At 39.4% G+C, this 18,413-nt stretch overlaps 1 protein-coding gene across 5 annotated transcripts in view; it reads left to right on the top strand.

Annotated features, from left to right (window-relative positions):
• CDK14 (cyclin dependent kinase 14) overlaps nucleotides 1-18,413 on the top strand; it is a 537,492-nt gene that overhangs the window by 432,493 nt on the left and 86,586 nt on the right. For all 5 annotated transcript variants that reach the window (XM_024577248.4, XM_045185274.3, XM_045185273.3 and 2 more), the window contains one exon: nucleotides 17,688-17,827. In XM_024577248.4, the coding sequence (XP_024433016.2) occupies nucleotides 17,688-17,827 (140 nt within the window). The remainder of the gene's footprint in view (nucleotides 1-17,687; nucleotides 17,828-18,413) is intronic.

Genomic DNA, 18,413 nt, shown 5'->3' with positions numbered 1-18,413 from the left:
TTGGTGACCAAGAGCATACTGCAGAAATGATGGCACACTGCTTCTGAGGTTAGGTTGCAAAGGACTGAGGTTCCTGTCTTAGCTCTGACTCTCTGCATCCCTGCCCGCCCTCTGATCATTCGCTGTGGGGAAGCCAGCTGCCGCGTCCCGTTAATGGTCCCATGGAGAAGCCCACGTGGTGACGAACTAAGGCCTCCTGCCAACAGCCATGTGAGCGAGCCGCCTTGGGGGTGGATTCACCAGGCCCGGTCAAGATCCAAATGACTGTAGCCTTGGACATCCACTTGACTGCCCGCTTGTGACAGACCCTGAGCCAGAAGTACCCAGTTAGGCTGCGTCAGCATTTCTGACCTGAAACTATGTAATAATAAATATTTGGGTTTTTTTTAAGAAAATGCAAAAATTCCAATAGAAGTTCCAATATAGCTGTTCTCATGGGTGTGCAATAATTACCCACTGTTGGTTTTCCTCTCCTTGAAGTCTTATCTTCTTATTTAGTGGAAGTTCTTGGTGCAGCCAACTTTATAAGTGCAAGTGTATTAAGAAAGCTGTGTGGTAAAGTGGAGAAGAAATTTCATCACGGCGTCCATAGACTGAGAGCCGCAGAGCTGAGAGCATCATTAGGACTTGGTCTAATGCAAAGTGCCTGCCATATTTTTGCATAGGAAAAGAGATTTGGTAAAACTAACTACACTGTTAAAGGAATATTGACTGGCAAAGTGAGAATCAATGTAAATACCCCAAGTGGGGGGAAAAAACATGTACTCTCAACAGAATACAGTATTTATGGATCTGAATTTTTTGGTTGTAAAAATTATTTTTGATGACTAGGGGATAAATGAAAAGCTAAAATGACCTCAAAATGGATATAAGTCTGACTCTCAGGAGTTCGAAGAGAGCTTTTAAAATTCAGGTTTTAGGAAGAAATTTTACCATGGGAAAAAATGTACATAGTAGTAAAAATTACAAAGAAGTAAATTTATATATGCGCTCAGACCTATACACACAAGAGTAAACCTAACTGACAAAAAAAGTCATAATCTCAGGATGACAGGCAGACATATAACATGTTTTTATTTTCTTTTATACGTTTCAAGATTTTTAAGATTCTCTGGAGTGATCGTATCTTACTTTTACAGTGAGAAAACTGTAAGATACAGAGTCTTCAGAAGGATGACTTGGCGAAGACAGCATCAGCGCTTGAGACGCCTAACATACTCTCCCTGCACTTGCCACATTGCTCCTCCTCTCAGTCTCAGTTCCCCTGTGTGTGCTGAGGGGTAATGAGAATCACCTCATAGCTAGGTGTGTAGAATGAGAGAAAGAACACGTGAAAAGTCTCTGGCACGTAATACATGCTTCATCTCCCTTGTCTACCTTCCCACAGCTGTATTTAGAACAAGGGTGTCATTCGCTGGTGTGCCATGTCTACTGTGAGAATCAGAGATCAGATAGTTCAACAGGGAGTTGGCTCAGTGTGCAGCCTGGAAGACACTGCGTGACAGAGACAGACAGGAGGCTCCTTGTCGTATTTATTCATAGGTACTAAAAGGTATTTTGATTTTTCTTCTTAGAGCATCAGGCCCTCGTAGAGGCTGCCCGACCATTCAGTAGTCTTAATCCAAATCTTGTTTCAGACATAAGCACGCAGACCATTTCTTCTCTACATCATGATGAACTCAGATAGTTTCAAATCCCAGATTCAATGTTGTAAGAGAAGGGAGCTGAAATTAGTCCCGAGCAAATCCATTCCTCATTTGCCTTGAACTAAACTTCAATAAGCCATAAGCTCTGACCTCACTGAATTTTCCTTCACATTGGCTTAAGTGAGAGAACTGTTATTGGTGATTTCCTCCAATCCTAACCATGTCATATCTTTGCGAGACAGTTATTTTTTTAAGGAGTAGGGAAACATTATTTATCATATATCATCATAGGATGCTAAGCTCTGTATCTTTTGACTTAAAAAATACTTTCCTTTTTACATTTCTCTTATTATCTTGGATCATGTCCAGTCTCTAAGGAAATAAACATGTGAAGGAAGAGTTCTGTGGAATGTTAACTGCACTGGTATTTTTCTTCCTTTTATCATGCCCCAAGATGCGCCAAAGTTGATAGAAATTTACCATGCCTTCTTTAAAAAGCGTAACAGCAAGGCATTCTTCCTGCAGGAGTCAGACTGTAAAAGGTGACTTCCTTTTACTCCGTTCAGTTTAAGCCTGTAAAAAGCATTAAGTGAAAAATCTGATATATTTGTTAGGGTATTTATTGCATTACCAAGTTATATTTTCAGTTCTCAGTGAAAGGTTTATTGAGAACATAAACTTTGAAGAGGTTTTGTTCAGGATTAGAGTTTTTTTTTCTCCATCTCTTTTGGCAAAGTAATATCACAGCAAAAGGATACCTCTAGGGAGCTATTTTTAGCACTGTTTACAGTGGAGGGACACATGGGACCATTCCTGTGAGGCAGGCACCAGCCTCCCAAGCTGGCCTCTGATGGCCAGAGTCATAACTTCTGTAGGGTTTCAGAGGACCGAAAGGCTGTGAGTTACCATTTCCATTAGCTTGATTTACTGTAATACAGATGCACCAATACGCTTTTCAGGAGCAATTTTACAGTGAAGTGTTTTACCCACTGTCCATGCAATTGGAACTAAATATTTATAATCTATCCCTCCGAACGTAAAACATAAGCCATAGCTAAGGTTTACTGTGCATTGATTTTTTTTGATAAATGAAGATCTGAATTTAAACTCCTGATTCATCTTTTATCATCAAAAATGAGAGTCATCTGTTTCACATGAAATAGTGCTGTCATCAACTACTGTGAATTCAGAAAAATTGGATAATCTTTATTCTCTAAATAGCATGAATTTCAGTAACACCACATGGGTAGAAAATTCACTGGCAATTTATTTTGCTTCACTCTTGATGTCCTAAAAATGTTCTGAAAACTTGTGAAATAGGTGAAATAATAAGATTTAAGCAAGGTATAGTAGGAGAAGGTCAATCTTCACAGCAGTCCTGTGAAGTGGGAGAGGGTATTAATTTTATCCTGATCTATAGCCAGATGTTGGAAAGGTTACGAGTCACCTGATGTCCTTCGGGTAACAATGGGATTCCATATGGGGCAAGATCATGTGGTTCTGAAGGTCTAGTGTTTATGATTGGATGGAACTGTAAGCAGAATAACTGGCACGCTGGAAATCAATTCTGTTGATTGCACAGCCTTTTGGTTTTGAGGATATTCTACACTGACTGGTGAATTTAGAATTTTCAACCACACATTGATGTTTCTTGCCCTCTCTTTCTCCCTTCCCCTCTGTCTAAAAATAAATAAATAAAATCTTATAAAATCCACAATGCAGTGAAGTAGTTAACCGATCCTTTCCCATAAGCGGCTGAGTGGATGTGTGATCTTCTTTTGTGGCTATTAAGTAAAAATAAGTTTAAATATGTACACAAGGACTTGGATTGAAAAGAATATAACATCAAGTTCACTTACACTAGCTTTTAAATATTTTATGATAATATCTACATCAATGGATTTATGAATTATAAATATGAAAATCTATAGGTTCATATTAGTACATTGGAAAGGCTAATATAATTACTTCATAAGTTTACCAACTTTTTTAAACCAGACCACCCTCTTTTTGATTTCAGGGTAAACTTACATATTCAATGACATCTCTTTTTCCAGGAAAAATAGTAAAAAAAATCAAAGCTAGAAAATTTGGGGTAAATATCTAGCTGAGCTTTGAAATCCAAAGCAAGAATTTAATGTTTTCCTTTTACTGGCCCGCTTTTTGGCAGTTTATAAAAACCTTAAGAGTGTCGGTGCTAACGTTTTCCAAACATCCTGCTGAGGGCTCTTTAGCACTTTCTGTACTTTTCCACCAGATCGGGTTTACTGCAAGGGCGACTGTGTACGGAGTGCGGGGTAGACCTGAAGGAGAGACCTACCCTAGCTGGGCAGGTTAGTGTGATGGACTTCGGGGAGTTTTCATCTTGTCCAGGTTAACGGTATATGCTCCTTGTTCTATTTATTTAATATCGGGCAGTTGGGGTGTTAACAAGAATATAGAAAGAATATTCTCTACAATAGTGGAGTTCAAAATTAAAGGAAGAGAGAAATATTGAAAAATGTAAGGTGTTCTAATGGAAAATATTAAAATAACCCAATAATCCCTTTACTAACTGGGTGACATACAGCTTGGCATATATAGAGTTTATTTTTTAATTATATTTTATTGATTATGCTATTACAGTTGTCCCAATTTTTCCCCCTTGGTCCCCCTCCACCCAGCACTCCCCACTCCCTCAGGCAATCCCCGCACCATTGTTCACATCCATGGGTCATGTATATGTTCTTTGGCTACTCCATTTCCTAACTGTACTTTACATCCCCATGGCTATTCTGTAACTACCTACTTGTACTTCTTAATCCCCTCAGCTCTTCACCCATTCCCCCACATCCTCCTCCCATTTGGCTACTGTCAAAATACTCTCTGGACCCATGATTCTGTCTCTGTTCTTCTTGTTTGCTGGTTTCTTTTTTAGATTCAATTATTGATAGATGTGTATTTATTGCCATTTTATCGTTCATAGTTTTGATCTTCTTTTTCTTAAAAAAGCCCCTTTAACATTTCATACAGTAGTGGTCTTGTGATTATGAACTCCTTCAGTTTTTTCTTGTCTGGGAAGTTCTTTGCCTTTCAATTCTACATGAAATCTTTGCTGGTTGGAGTAATCTTGGCTATACATCTCTGCTTTTCATGACTTTGAATATATATCTTGCCAATCTCTTCTAGCCTGCAAAGTTTCTTTTGAGAAATCAGCTGACAGTCCTATGGGAACTCCCTTGTATATAACTAATTTCTTTTCTCTTGCTGTTTTTAAGAGTCTTTCTTTATCTTTAACTTTTGGCATTTTAATTATGATGTGTCTTGGAGTGGGCCTCTTTGCATCCATCTTGTTTGGGACTCTCTGTGCTTCCTGGATTTTCATGTCTATTTCCTTCACCAAATTAGGGAAGTTTTCTTTTACCATTTTTTCAAATAGATTTCCAATTTCTTGCTCTTTCTCTTCTCCTTCTATAACCCCTATGATGCAAATGTTGGAACACTTGAAGTGGTCCCAGAAGCTTCTTACTGTGTCCTCCTTTTTTTTTTAATTATTTTTTCTTCTTGTTCTGATTGGTTGTTTTTTTTTGCTTCCTTATGTTCCAAATCATTGATTTGATTATTAGCTTCATCCACTCTACTGTTGTTTCCCTGTAAGCTGTCTTTACTGCAATTAGTGAGTCCTTCATCTCTGACTGGATCTTTTTTTATGCTGCTGAGGTCCTCACTAAGTTCCTTGAGCATCCTTATAACCAGTGTTTTGACCTCTGCATCTGATAGATTGCTTATCTCGCTTTTGATTAGTTCTTTTTCTGGAGTTTTGATTTGCTCTTTCATTTGGGCCATATTTCTTTGTCTCCTCATTTTGGCAGCCTCCCTGTGTTTGTTTCTATGTATTAGGTAGAGCTGTTAAGACTCCCTGTCTTGGTAGCATGGCCTAATGTAGTAGGTGTCCTGTAGGGTCTAGTGGCACAGCCTCCCCTATCACCCAGGCTCAGTACTCAAGGTGTGCCCTTCATGTGGTCTGAGTACACCCTCTTCTTGTAGTTGAGCCTTGTTAATGGTGGCAGGTCAATGGGAGGGATTTACCCAGGCCAGTCACCTGCCGGGACTGGCTGTGACCACCAACCTCTGCCCTCCATGGAGGATCAGCTGTGCAGGGGCAGGGTGGTGGTTCTCCAACATGGTCTGTAGCTGCCCAACTGGGTGGGCAGGCTCTGAGTTTTCCCAGGTGGTACAGGCCAAGGTCAGTTCCCACCTGTGTTTTGCCTGGGGCCACCCTGCCTGGGCTATAGAGCAGTTTGAGATGGCTGCTACTTGTGCTGGGCTTGGATATTCCTAAGTGAAGCCACACTGTGAATCTAGATTGGCTGCTGCTAGTGCTGGACCTGGGGCCACTTAACAAGAAGTACAGGGGCTGGGGCCTCACTGAGGCTGGCTGTTGCTTGTTTAAGAGGATTTATCAAGTTGTCAGTATATATACATTTCAGCAATAAATCTTTGGCAGAGAATGTAATGGACTCTAAATTTGAGAGTCAGAATCTGGATGCCCCCCATTTTGTAAATATGACCCTTTGATTCTCGGGATCAAATAAAATAATACATGCAAAAGCACTCTGTATCTGTGGAGGTCCTTACGAATAACATTATCATTATACTCATTTGACAGTCAGGTGAGCTGACCATGATGGGAATGACTGGCAGGGACAGGGTGTCATTAAACGGTCTCACTAGAGTAAATGAATGAGAACTGAACCATTTTCTATGCACACCGAACCACAGCCTGTTTAGGAAAACTCATAAAAACTAATCTCAAGTTGTTTGTTTGTTTTTTATTGTTTACAGCAGTGCATTGACAAAGAAAATCTCAGCATTGAACAACTCTTATGTCTCTCCATTATTAATGTAACTAAAAGCTTTGCCTCTCATTTCATTGCATGGCCCGGTGAACGGAGAAGTTCACTGCACAGGCCTACGTCTTTCCTTATATTAGTCTTTATTTCCCCCAAGAGTTTATTCCAATGTTAGGGATCCCCTTCCTGTTCTACTTGACCAATAACTGACCCTTCTTTGCAAAATGAATAGATTTGAGCCTATTTTATAAAAATAAGCCACTTTTTGAAAAATCAGAGCAGTTTTATGACCACAGTCCTCCCTCCGTGTCAGAAGCTTTGATAAGAAGGTGATGAAGTGACCATTTTGCTTTCGATGTACAGACAGAAAGCGTGCAGCACCTGACAGGTCTGTGCAGTACAGCTGAGGAAACAGTCAGGCTCATCTTCTGGGGTGGGTGGACTTCTTCACAAATCATTTTCAAGACATCAGTTGTATCATCCAGTGGCCAGTGCCCATGCCGGCAACTTTGCACAGAGACAGTATGTCCACTGTCTAATGAAAGGATCCCACCCGTGGCTTTGCTCTGTGAAGAGTGTGACTGTAAAGTGTGAAGAGGGACACCCTCCACATCACCCACTCCAGTCACTCTATTCCAACTCTAAGAGACAAAGCACACTACTATGCTTCAGACACAGTGTATGTAGTTCTATCCCACCATGGAATGCAAGTGAGGAATATTCTAGAACTTTTTTGTTCCCCTTTGTTTCCTTTTAAGATTTCTATGGAAATCAGTATCACCATTGAATGCTCTAATAAGTTGAACCTACTACATCTCTATACTTTATCTCCAGCTTTCATGAGCTAAAACATTAATAAGTCCCAATGAAGATTTTTATAGAGATATTTACAAGTCAACTCCTGGGAACAAAGTGTAACTGATCTTAGTTGTTCTAGAAGCAGACATGTCATCAGTTTTAGAGGGAATCTTTTGGAACAGTGTAAGGAAGGGAAAAAAAGCAAAAACGTACTGTCCCAGTTTATTAAGGAACCTTAAAAAGACAATTTTCTTCCCATTCCAAAAAAAAGAAAATGCCATCCTTCGGAAGAGTGTGTACTTTGAGTGTTCCTTAAGGACCACGACATGACCTTAAGGTGTTTGTGCTAAATAATGATGTTTTAATTTTTAAATGTATGTTTCTCCGGTAAGGCAAAACTTTTGTAAGTGTAACAGTTGATATACTCGGTCCTCAAGCAAACACTTGATCAGTCAACAAATGCCGTGCCCTTCACTGTGCCAGGAACCATGCCTCATAGGAAGTAGCCCTTTTCACCTTGCTATAGCTCAGGTCTTCCTCCTTTTGCACCATCATTTTTATTCTCCACTTTTAATTTCCTCTTCTCAACTTTGTCTTCTTTAGCCTGGCAAAAGATTCTGGGTTTGCTTTGCTCTTTGTCTGTTTTCAGGATGGCTTACAGATTTCGGTGAGCCTTTAAAGGCTGTTCTTCACTAATCATGTTATCTTCTTTCATATAATCTGTCATCATAGATTATACATATGGATATATATATATGATCTATGTATATATAATCCATATATATATGAGGGGGACACAAAAAATGGAATTTATTTGTAAAAAATGTATATTCTTACATGTTTAAACCTCAGGCACCTTCGAAGTACTCTCCATTTGATGCAATACACTTAGTAAGACTTTTTTCCACTGCTCAAAACAGTTTTTGAACTTGTTGATTTTGATGCCTTTTAGTACTTCTGCCATTTTTTGTTTCACCTCTCCCACGTCTGCAAAACATTTCCCTTTGAAGACTTTCTTCATTCAGGGAAACAAAAAAAAAGTTGCTAAGGGTGATATCAGGAGAGTAGAGAGGGAGGGGCATAGAGGTTGTGCCGCATTTTGGTCAAAAATTGCTGAACACTCAGCACAGTGTGGGCAGGTGCGCTCGTACATCATCATGAAATGGGCAAACACATTGAAAGAGTCTTCCAAAAAAATTTACTGAAGCAGAACACAGCCTCTCACAACAATGCCAGCTGGTACACTGATACACATGGGTTTGTATAACACTCACCTAGTGGGGGAAGCCTGTATAATATGGAGCCCACCCTCCAGAAGATAATTTCAGGGTTTTGGCGTGCACCCTTGTATAGGCAGGTAAAGTGTGTGTGTGTGTGTGTGTGTGTGTGTGTGTGTGTGTGTGTGTGTGTTGCATGGATAAGGACTAGGAAAATGAAAATTCATTATGGTTAGAATAGCAGTGTTCCTTTACTTTCAACTACATTAAAAGCATTTGTTTGAAAGTTACTCATAAGATTTTCTTCACACACACTTTGAATTCAGTAGGGATTGTTTCTCTTTGTTGTCATGAAGATTTATAATTTAAAAATTTCTTAGATTTTTTCCCAGAGAGTTTCCACAAACACATCTTTCGCTTTTTAGAAAACGAATATGGAATGAAGACGACAGTCTCCTGTCCCACACATGCTGCCAGGATTATGTGACCCCTCATGAACACTGCACTGAGTACGCTTCTGAGCTGATGGGCGCGATTCTGGTCATGTGAGGCCGATCCCCTCTCAGTGACCTGGGTCTCAGCCTTGAAGTCAAAAGGATGGCCTTGCCATTGGCAGTAGGATCTCCCCATTTGCCAGAACATTCCTTTTGTGGCATCAGGGTCCCTCCCTCCCACCCCCAAGACATGGAAGTCCCTATGTAGCCACTCACAGAGGGTCAGCACTCCACCCCTAATTCCCGAGTGCTCCATGTGAAAAACCTGCCATACCCCATCTCTCTAAACAGCTCCCTCCACTGAACTTCTTTGATGGGTCCCCTGACCCTGCCCTCTCATATCTCTAGATGGCCCGATGCCCAGCCTTCTCAATCCAGATGCAGAGTCATCTGAAAAAATTCTCTGTGTTCTTTGTTAACTCTTCCCACCCCCAGCCTTGGGCAACCACTGCTCACTTTTCTGTTTCTATAAGTTCGCCTTTTCCAGAATGTCATAGAAATGGAATTATATATCATGTAGGCTTTGGCATCTTTCACTTAGGATGGTGCATTTGATAGTCATCTATAAATCAAGTGGTAAAGGAACAGTAGCCTGAAACAACTTCATTTAGCCCCTTTTTGAAGCTTAATAGAGGTGATCTAAAAGAAAGTTTTTTTTCTTTTAAAAAGTCAAAGAAACAACACTGATTTAGTGATTATTCCAAGGAGAAAGACCTAAAAATTACAAGTGTAGGCTATTTTATAGTAACTAGTTAGATGGTGGAGATTATAAATATACACCTATGAGGCGGGGGATTTGGGAGTATCTTCTACCATCACTAAAAATCACCTAAAATATTGGGCAAAATACCACAAGCACATCTGTTCAGATATATATGAATAGCTGAACCAAGAAGAAAATAAGTGAAATCTCCAGGGGCCAAGGATGAAGAAACCAGAGTGATAAGTAAGTGCTTAAGTGCAGCTGCCTTGTGGTAGTGTTGCTACAACAGGAAATGGACCCACTTAGGGGGTCAGGAAACAAGGCTTTGGGGCTGAAGCAGGTGGAACATAGGAATTGAGATTCCTCAGGTAGAGTCAAGACCCTCAAAACACTTTAGCTCAGTAATGGGCTGGCTCAAAAAAATTCTTCCAGCAAAAGGAGATTGCAAGAGCCAGTTGATTGTGTTGGCCTTGGTTCTGCATGGGAACAAAACCATCACCCCTGAGAATTCTACGAGTTTGGGTTAGAATTTGCACCACTGCCATGGTCTCAGAAGCCAACAGGAAGAACACGGAGTGCCCAGTTATTGAGAGAACCCCAAGGCTCCTGGTGGAAGAAAATGTATGTGGAGAAAGATATTCTTAACCCAGCCTCCTCGGGATTCCCAAAGATTAACATTAGCTAAACATGAGCTCACAATTCAGAACTGTAAAACATACGAGCAAAAGTCACCGGGAGTGAGAGCTGGTAGCATGAGCAACAAAACTGGACTCCTCCCTCACCCGGAACTTCAGCTGTTGGGAATTATGAGACATAGAGCATAACTGCACTTAAAATGTTGTAAAGAAGTAAAACATCAAATTTAAAACTTGAACCGAAGCCATCCAAAGTGAACACGTAAATTTGTCAAAAGAACTGGTAAGAATGAAAATGAACAGTGAAAACAGCATGTTAGATGCAAGTGATGAGAGAACTGGTTGGACTGGGAGATGGCTGTGATCTCATTACTTACAATGAGGACAGAGGGACTAACAGACGGAAAATAGGAAAGAGCGCGTGAAGACATGGGAAATTTAATAAGGTGGCATTACATTGGTGTTAGAACATGAGAAAAAAGAGAATTGGGGACAGGCAATTGTCTAAAAGTAATGGCTGAGATTATTTCCAGAGTTGGTGAAAGACGCGAAGTTTCAAATTCAGGCAACACTGTGAATACCAAGCAGGTTAAATCAAAAGAATATCTTACATTGCAGTAACAGACCTCTGAGGAAGAAGAGAAGAGCTATCAGGCAGAGACAACAGAAGCCTGTGAAATAATATATTCAGAGTTAAGAGAAAATGCTTTGAACCTAGAATTAATTCCCAGCTAACTATTATCCTATATGAAAACAAAACAGAAATTGCCACTGAGTTCTTTCATCATGGAAAGAACTTTTAAAGTTTGTGTTTCAGATACAAAAATAATAATCTGAGAAAGAATGTCTGAAACATGAGAACTAAGGTGATTGAATAAATGATAAACACGGGTAAGCCTGGATAATAACAATAACTGTTTAACCTGTTCCTTAAAAGTGTAGAAAATAGAAATAAAATACTAGACAATAAAAACATGAGATGGGACCCATCTCATCAGAATTAAAGTGTTCCAATGTTCTTCGTAGTGTTTGGCAGGACGGTAAAGACGAAGTTTAAGTATAAATAGTTAAAGTTAAATGTTAAAAAGCTAAAGAGCCATTCACTTGGAGAACTGAGGAGGAGGGTAAAAAGTGTGGAAATTTCTTCTGATATCCTTGATGGCTGAAAAATACACAAAGCACTAAGCCAACTTACCCCAAAAGAGAACATCGCTCGCCGCAGACTGGGTGGTTCTGTGGGGCTCCTGCCCACATATTTATTACGTTTCTGATGGGAAGTGGAGATTATTACCAGGGACACAGTATAACTTCTATACATACAAGTGAAACTGTAGAAGTTCATTACTATTCCACCAAGAAGCTCCATAAAAGAACTTCACTGGGACACAAAAGGATTGAATTAAAATGAAAATGTTTTGCAAGAGTTCTAACCTAGATGGCCTAAACCTGAGGGAACATCCTTTCAGTCTCCTCATTACTGAATTAAGAAGCAGCTGCTGTTTGTTTGCTAGGAGGTTCATTTCCCTTCCCGGTATGCCCAACCTCATGCTCAAAGCACTGAGAACTTCAACTGTATAGTACAGTGAAGTGGACTTCCGTATCTCTACATCATTCTTCGCTTACTTCTGTATTCTGTATCAAACTATTTCACTTTTCTCGTAATCCTGTAAAGTGTTTCTTAATTAATATGGCTCCAATGGACCAACTCTTGTGACATCCATCATACATAAGACAGTCCAACTAGTGTGACCTTAAACAAACTATAGAGGAATTTAAAATGTGTGGCATTAACACAACATAAGACTGTGTGAAGCAACTTACAGCACTGATCGTGCAGAGAAGGAAGGTGTCGGTCTGGATTGACCATCCGATGGCCCGCTGCCATCTAAACAGATGACTGATTAGTTCTGTCTTGTTTCTCGAAGAACCTGGCGGTTGTATTGTCGTCATTGTGTTGTAGGTCTCGGGAGAGCACTAATGCTTGTTGCCTTAGCATTAATTGAAGGTGGAATAAAATATGAACATGTGGTCGAGTTCCTAAGACAAAAGTAGAATGGAGCTTTAAAAGCAAGCAACTTTAGTATTTGGAGAAGCTCTGTCCTAAAATCTGGCTGCACTTCATGCATACCAGTAGGCATAGAAATTACCGTTACAATCAATAAAACTGGGCTGCCGGATATTATTGCCTTGGAAATGGACCTTCAGACAGGACTCAATTTATCATCACTATTAGCCAAAATGTAGGCTTGGTGAATGATAAATCTAATGAAGCTTTCATGGGAGCATTGATAAGCAGTTTTATCAGGCCTCAAGCTTGGCAGAATTTCAGCCTCTGTGTTTGGATTATGAACAGCCTAGTTGGAAACTTAGCAAAAAGTTTCTTGCTGTTCAGCATTTAAGACCTGCTTATCATTTTTATCAATTGACCTTTCCCGAAACCGTGCAGTACTGAGTCATATCTTCTTCAAATCTAGGTCCATGCCAGAATCTTATCAAAATGTCAGGAATTTAGAGAGAGTGGGTGCTGAAATAGCTGGCACAATACCTACATGTTTTTAATATCATACAGAATTGAAATCGCAGGAACTATGAAAACCAGTGTCGATTGCCTGTGGTTTACCCCTTCATTCGTTTCAGACATGGAGAGTGGGGCTTTTATGGCTACTTGCCTGCTACTTCATGTTTATAGCTCCCATACTTAAAACAGTAGACATCAGGTTTGTGTAACCGCTGATTTTGTTGGCTTTTGACCAAGTCTGTGATGATTTTTTAATGTCTTTCTATAAATCTCATTCTGTGCTGTTATGAAAACCTCCATTTTGAAAATCACAAACCTCTGGTGGAAAAGTTCATGTAAAATCCACATTGTACAGAAGTACATGTCTTTACTGTCTCCAGACAAACGTCTGAACACTGATTCAATGTTTGCACTTTGGGTGCAACTTAAAAGGGAGGGCCTAGAAAAGCGTGGGAGTGAACCGTTGAAGGGTTTTTAGCAAAACAGTTTGCTTGTCTTGTGCAGGACATATGGAATATGCCCCCCAAAAGAGAAGTTAGTTTCTGCTAATGAATTGAATATATATATATATATGTATATATATATATATATAACATTTTATATGCCTGTTAAACTGTGTGATTTTACATTTGAATACATGACAATTTGTCTTATTGTGTAATTGATGAAGTGGTACTGTGCACTGCTGTTAATTCAATCATGCTTATATTGTCTGGATATATGATTGTAGTTCTTTGGGAGAAATAATTTCTCGGTGTCCTTCAGCTTTGTAAAAACTCAATATGAGAGTTTAAATATCTAAATAAATATTGAAGTGCAAAAACTAAAAAGTTAAAAGTAATTACTAAACACATGGAAATAGAATATATAACTTCTAAAACAGGAGATGGAAATCTTGAATTTTAAAATTCAATCCAAAAAAGGTAGAGAAAGGAAGAAAGGTAAAGCAGGTCAAAATAGAATGCAAGATTAAGAGGGTAGCAGTAGTTTAGATATATCAGTAATGCCCAAGTGTCCATCAGTAGGTGAGTGGATAAAACAAGTATGGCACATTTACACGATGGAATACTACACAGCCATAAAAAAGAAAATTTTACCCTTTGCGACAGTATGGTTGGACCTGGAGAACCTTATGCTAAGTGAAATAAGCCAATAAGAGAAGGACAAATTCCATGTGATTTCATTAATATGTGGAATCTAATGAACAAACTGAACAAACAAGGAGAACGGGGACAGACCCATCGATGGAGAGCAGGATGACAGCTCAGTGGGTGGATAGGTTGGGGGTGGAGGGATTGAGCAAAAAAGGAAAAAGGACTCAGGGACACGGACAACAGTGTGGTGATTGCTGAGGGGAGGATGGTATAAGGGGACTAAATGGTAATGGAAAAAATACAATAAAGATTAAATCAAAAAATAAATACATACATAAATACACCAGTGATCACAGAATGTAGATGGACTAAATTTTTTCTTAGAATATGAGGATTATTTAATTGGATAAGTATAAACCCAGAGATATAATATTTATGAAAAAGACACCTTAAAGTTATAGATACAAAAAAATTTTAAAGTAATAGGGTTATAAAAGGTATGTCAGGAAAATTGTGAATTAAAAAAAAAATTGAAGTCTTCTGGCTGGTGTGGCTCAGTGGACTGAGTGCCAGCCTGGGAGCCAAAGAGTCGCTGGTTCAATTCCCAGTCAGGGCACATGCCTGGATTGTGGGCAAGGTCCCCAGCTGGGGGCGTGCAAGAGATGACTGATTGGTGTATCTCTAGCACATTGCTGTTTCTTTCCCTCTCTTTTTCTCTCCTTTCTCCTCTCTCTAAAAGTAAATAAATAAAATCTTTAAAAAAACCCAGAAGTCATTAAATTAATATGAGGAAAAAGAATGAACTTTAGCCCAGAAAGCTTTATTAAAAATAAAAAGTCATTACAAAAAGATTGATGAGTAAATTTACCAGGAAGAGATAACAGTGCTACATTATTATGCATTTAATTACTCAGCTTTAGAATATATAAAATAAGACTTGATGGAATTACAGGAAAATTGTAAAAAATCTACCATCACAATGGGAGATTGCAAACAATAGCCACAGCCATTGTAACACTCTGACAAGGTATGCTTATGGCTTGGGATCAAACTTCCAAGTAAGATATCCTGGAAGTATCATGCCTCCAACCACTCAGATGAGCTCAAAAAGTGGTTCTGGTAATGACAAAGACTCTGATGTTGAAAATGCACGTGGAGAGTTGGAATAAAAGTGGTTCTTGAAATGCAAGTGAGGAAGCAGAAAACTTTCTAAGTTAAAATTTTATATATATAATTTATATATTTGTGTGTATACAGAATGTCACAAATAAGCATTTGATTATTTCATCGACATTATTAAAGAAAAGTAAGATTGGGAAATGAGAAATAAAATTGTCTTATATTGGTAAGTGCCTTATATTTAGGTACATATGTATAAAATTTAAATGTGACCAGCCCTGTCCAGGTAGCTCAGTTGTTTGGAGCATTGTCCTGATACGCCAAGGCTGTGGGTTCAATCCCTAGTCAGAGCACATATAGAAATCAACCAATGAATGCATAAATAAGTGGGACAACAAGCCAATGTTTCTCTCTCCTTTCCCACTCTCTCTTCTTTCCTCTCTCTCTAAAATCTATAAATAAAAGTTTAATAAAAAACAAATTTAAACATGACCAGCAATCTATTGCAAAAACAAAGCTACAACTACAAATCTATTTCTTCAACATAGTGAAGCCATGGCCCCAAGCGTGGTCATGGCTGCCTGGAGCTGCAGGACTGCCAGCATGTGGCTCGTCGTTCCTGTGACAGACAAAGCGCACGTCTAGCCTCAGCCTGGCCTCGTTCTGTTCTATCGAAGCAATAGAAAGTGGATACAAGTGTGTTTTTCACCATGATTATATATAAACTGTACGCGCAATGGAAGTGCGGTTTTTAGCATGAAGTCTACCTGCCTGAAGCTTTACATTTCATATTTTTTAAATATCAATGAATAGTTTATAATAGTGAGAGAGTCTTAGGAAGAGGAAAGGACACTTTGGATGGCCCTGGCCTCTTCTTAAAAGAAAGGGGGAAAAAAGTATAGAGAATCTTGGCAATGCCTCCTTTTCCTGTGGGCAAACTTCTCTTTGCCAGGCAGAGACACTTAAAACCAACCTACTGATCAGTTTTTTTTTTTTAATAGCCATGGCAGTGGCCAAACACTGAGCCCATCTATGAGACCTTCACGGGGGACCATTTAGATTGGTTGGATCTTTGGAGTAATATTTCTCTTTGCTCTTTTCCCTTTGTCTTCTACTGAAGTTCATTGCTTCCTTTCCTCTTCCCCACTCTCAATCCTCCCTACCCCCGTAGCAATTTTAAATCAATACTAAAAAGCTGCTTGAGGAGGGGAATGGGGAGAGTTGTTGGTCACTGAGGAAAGATGTTTAGTGGCTAATTGTGTGTTTAGTAGCTTCAGGGCTTTTGAACAAATACCCACTGGCAGGTGCAACTTTCTTCACAGTTGTCTGGCTGCCTCTGAGCCTGTACTTACTGCACCTCATTGCAGAAACACAGGAATCCAAGGATAAAAGCCTTTAAAAACAATCTGAGAGCGTGGCAAATGCTAACCATTTTATTTATTAAAAATTTTTATTTTCAATTCTAGTGGGCTTTCAATATCATGTTTGGTTCAGGTGTACAGCCTATGGTTAGACATTTACAGAACTTAGGAAGTGATGCCCCCAGTAAGTCCAGTACCCACCTGGCCCCATACCTAGTTGTTTCACTACTATTGACTGTTTCCCTGTGCTGTACTTTACATCCCCCTACCATGTTAGAGTTACAATTCTGGATAGTTTGAATCCGCCCAGCCTGCTAATGGAGCAACCCGCTACCTTCTCTGACTCCCTCTTACCTTCTCCTGTGACTAGATGGGACCAGAATTATCTTAGTGGGCTATCGTAGGTGAGAGAGTGCAAAAAGTACCCGGTAAAGTGCTTGACATGTGTTCAACTATCCATGAATGGCAGCCGTTATCAGGGATAATTTTATTATCGGTATGTGAATTATCTGGGTTTGACAGCACTGACCCGTGAAATAGATTCCATGAAAAGCAAGGCTGTGCTGGGCTGTGTGTTCTGCTGCCCATCTGAAAGCTGTACCACATGGAGGACTTGACTGCTCTGCTTTTTTTTTGTGGGGGGGTCATCTTGAGACATATTTTCTATCTGTTGTTTTAAAGGTCATCTTGAATTGATTCAGCCCCATAAGGTTTAAGCATATCCCCTTTGTTAACCTGCATGTTAATATTTTGATTGTTGACATTTGACAGGGTACTTACTCCAATACTTTTATCTTCAATGTAAGAAAATGTGAATTCTTAGAGAAAGAGTAACTTTAGTAACTAAAGAATTTAATAGCAGTTTTATTTTAATTCTCCTAGTTATTTTGTATTAATTTTCCTATAAATGTATCCAGATGTGTCTGTACTACATGGATCTTATGAACAAATTCTGGCAACTATTTGATAAATTATCATCTGAAGTCTTCTACCTCTGGACCTAGTACTAGCCTGCAAGTATCAACCTTTTGCTTATAGTAGGAATATTTTAAATCAATGAGACAAAGATTACCAGAGTAAAAGCCAGTTTAGGGTAACATATACTCTAAGAACCAACATGAATTCACCTTCTGTTTATTTTCAGTGGGTAATTTAACTTGTTTTCTTGGCCAGGAATAAATAAGTCCATAACATTTGGGTGAGCCTTATGTCTTACTTAGTGACTTTTCCTGTTTGGTCTGATTTCTCTCCTTTGTGCTCATATTTTCAGGCTCAGCTATGTGAATCATGCAGAGGATCTGGCCTCCAAGCTCCTACAATGTTCCCCAAAGAACAGACTATCGGCACAGGCTGCCTTGAGCCACGAGTATTTTAGTGACCTGCCCCCACGGCTATGGGAACTGACTGACAGTGAGTAGGACGAATCCACACCTTCCGGTCAAAGCAAGGACCTGGTTTTAGCATCTGTGTGTAACATGCATGTACAGAGATTGATGTTTATATGTGCGTGTGTGCATGTGTAAGATTATGAGCTTGTGTATATGTTTGTGTGTGTGTATACGTATGTACATTTATGTGGGTGTGAGTGTGTGTAGAGAGAGAGAGAGCACACACAGGGGACAGGGGTTGTGTGTGTGTATATTTAATGGAACCCTGCCATTCAAACGCCAGCTTACCAGACACAGGAAGAAAATGGATTCCCTTTTTGCTATCTCTGCTGTGCAGTTTGCAGCCCCAAGTCTTTGTATTTGATTACGTGTGTGTCCAAGAAAATGATCTGAGCAGTCGTAAAGGCAAAGGAAAATATGATTTACATATTTATGCATACAGTACTTTTTAACGGGCTGCAGTACAGAGGAGAAATGATTCATTTCTGTTTGATTCTCAGAGACCATCTTGGTTTTAACAATAAACTTAAAAAGGGCTGCTCTGCAGTGAGCTGACGAATAGAGTTGGCAGTTGGCTAATGCACTGAATTGACATGTAAGAAACGAAG

Source organism: Desmodus rotundus, chromosome 6 (genome assembly GCF_022682495.2).
Source record: "Desmodus rotundus isolate HL8 chromosome 6, HLdesRot8A.1, whole genome shotgun sequence".
Lineage (NCBI taxonomy): Eukaryota > Metazoa > Chordata > Mammalia > Chiroptera > Phyllostomidae > Desmodus > Desmodus rotundus.
This window is presented reverse-complemented; position numbering and strand designations above follow the sequence as displayed.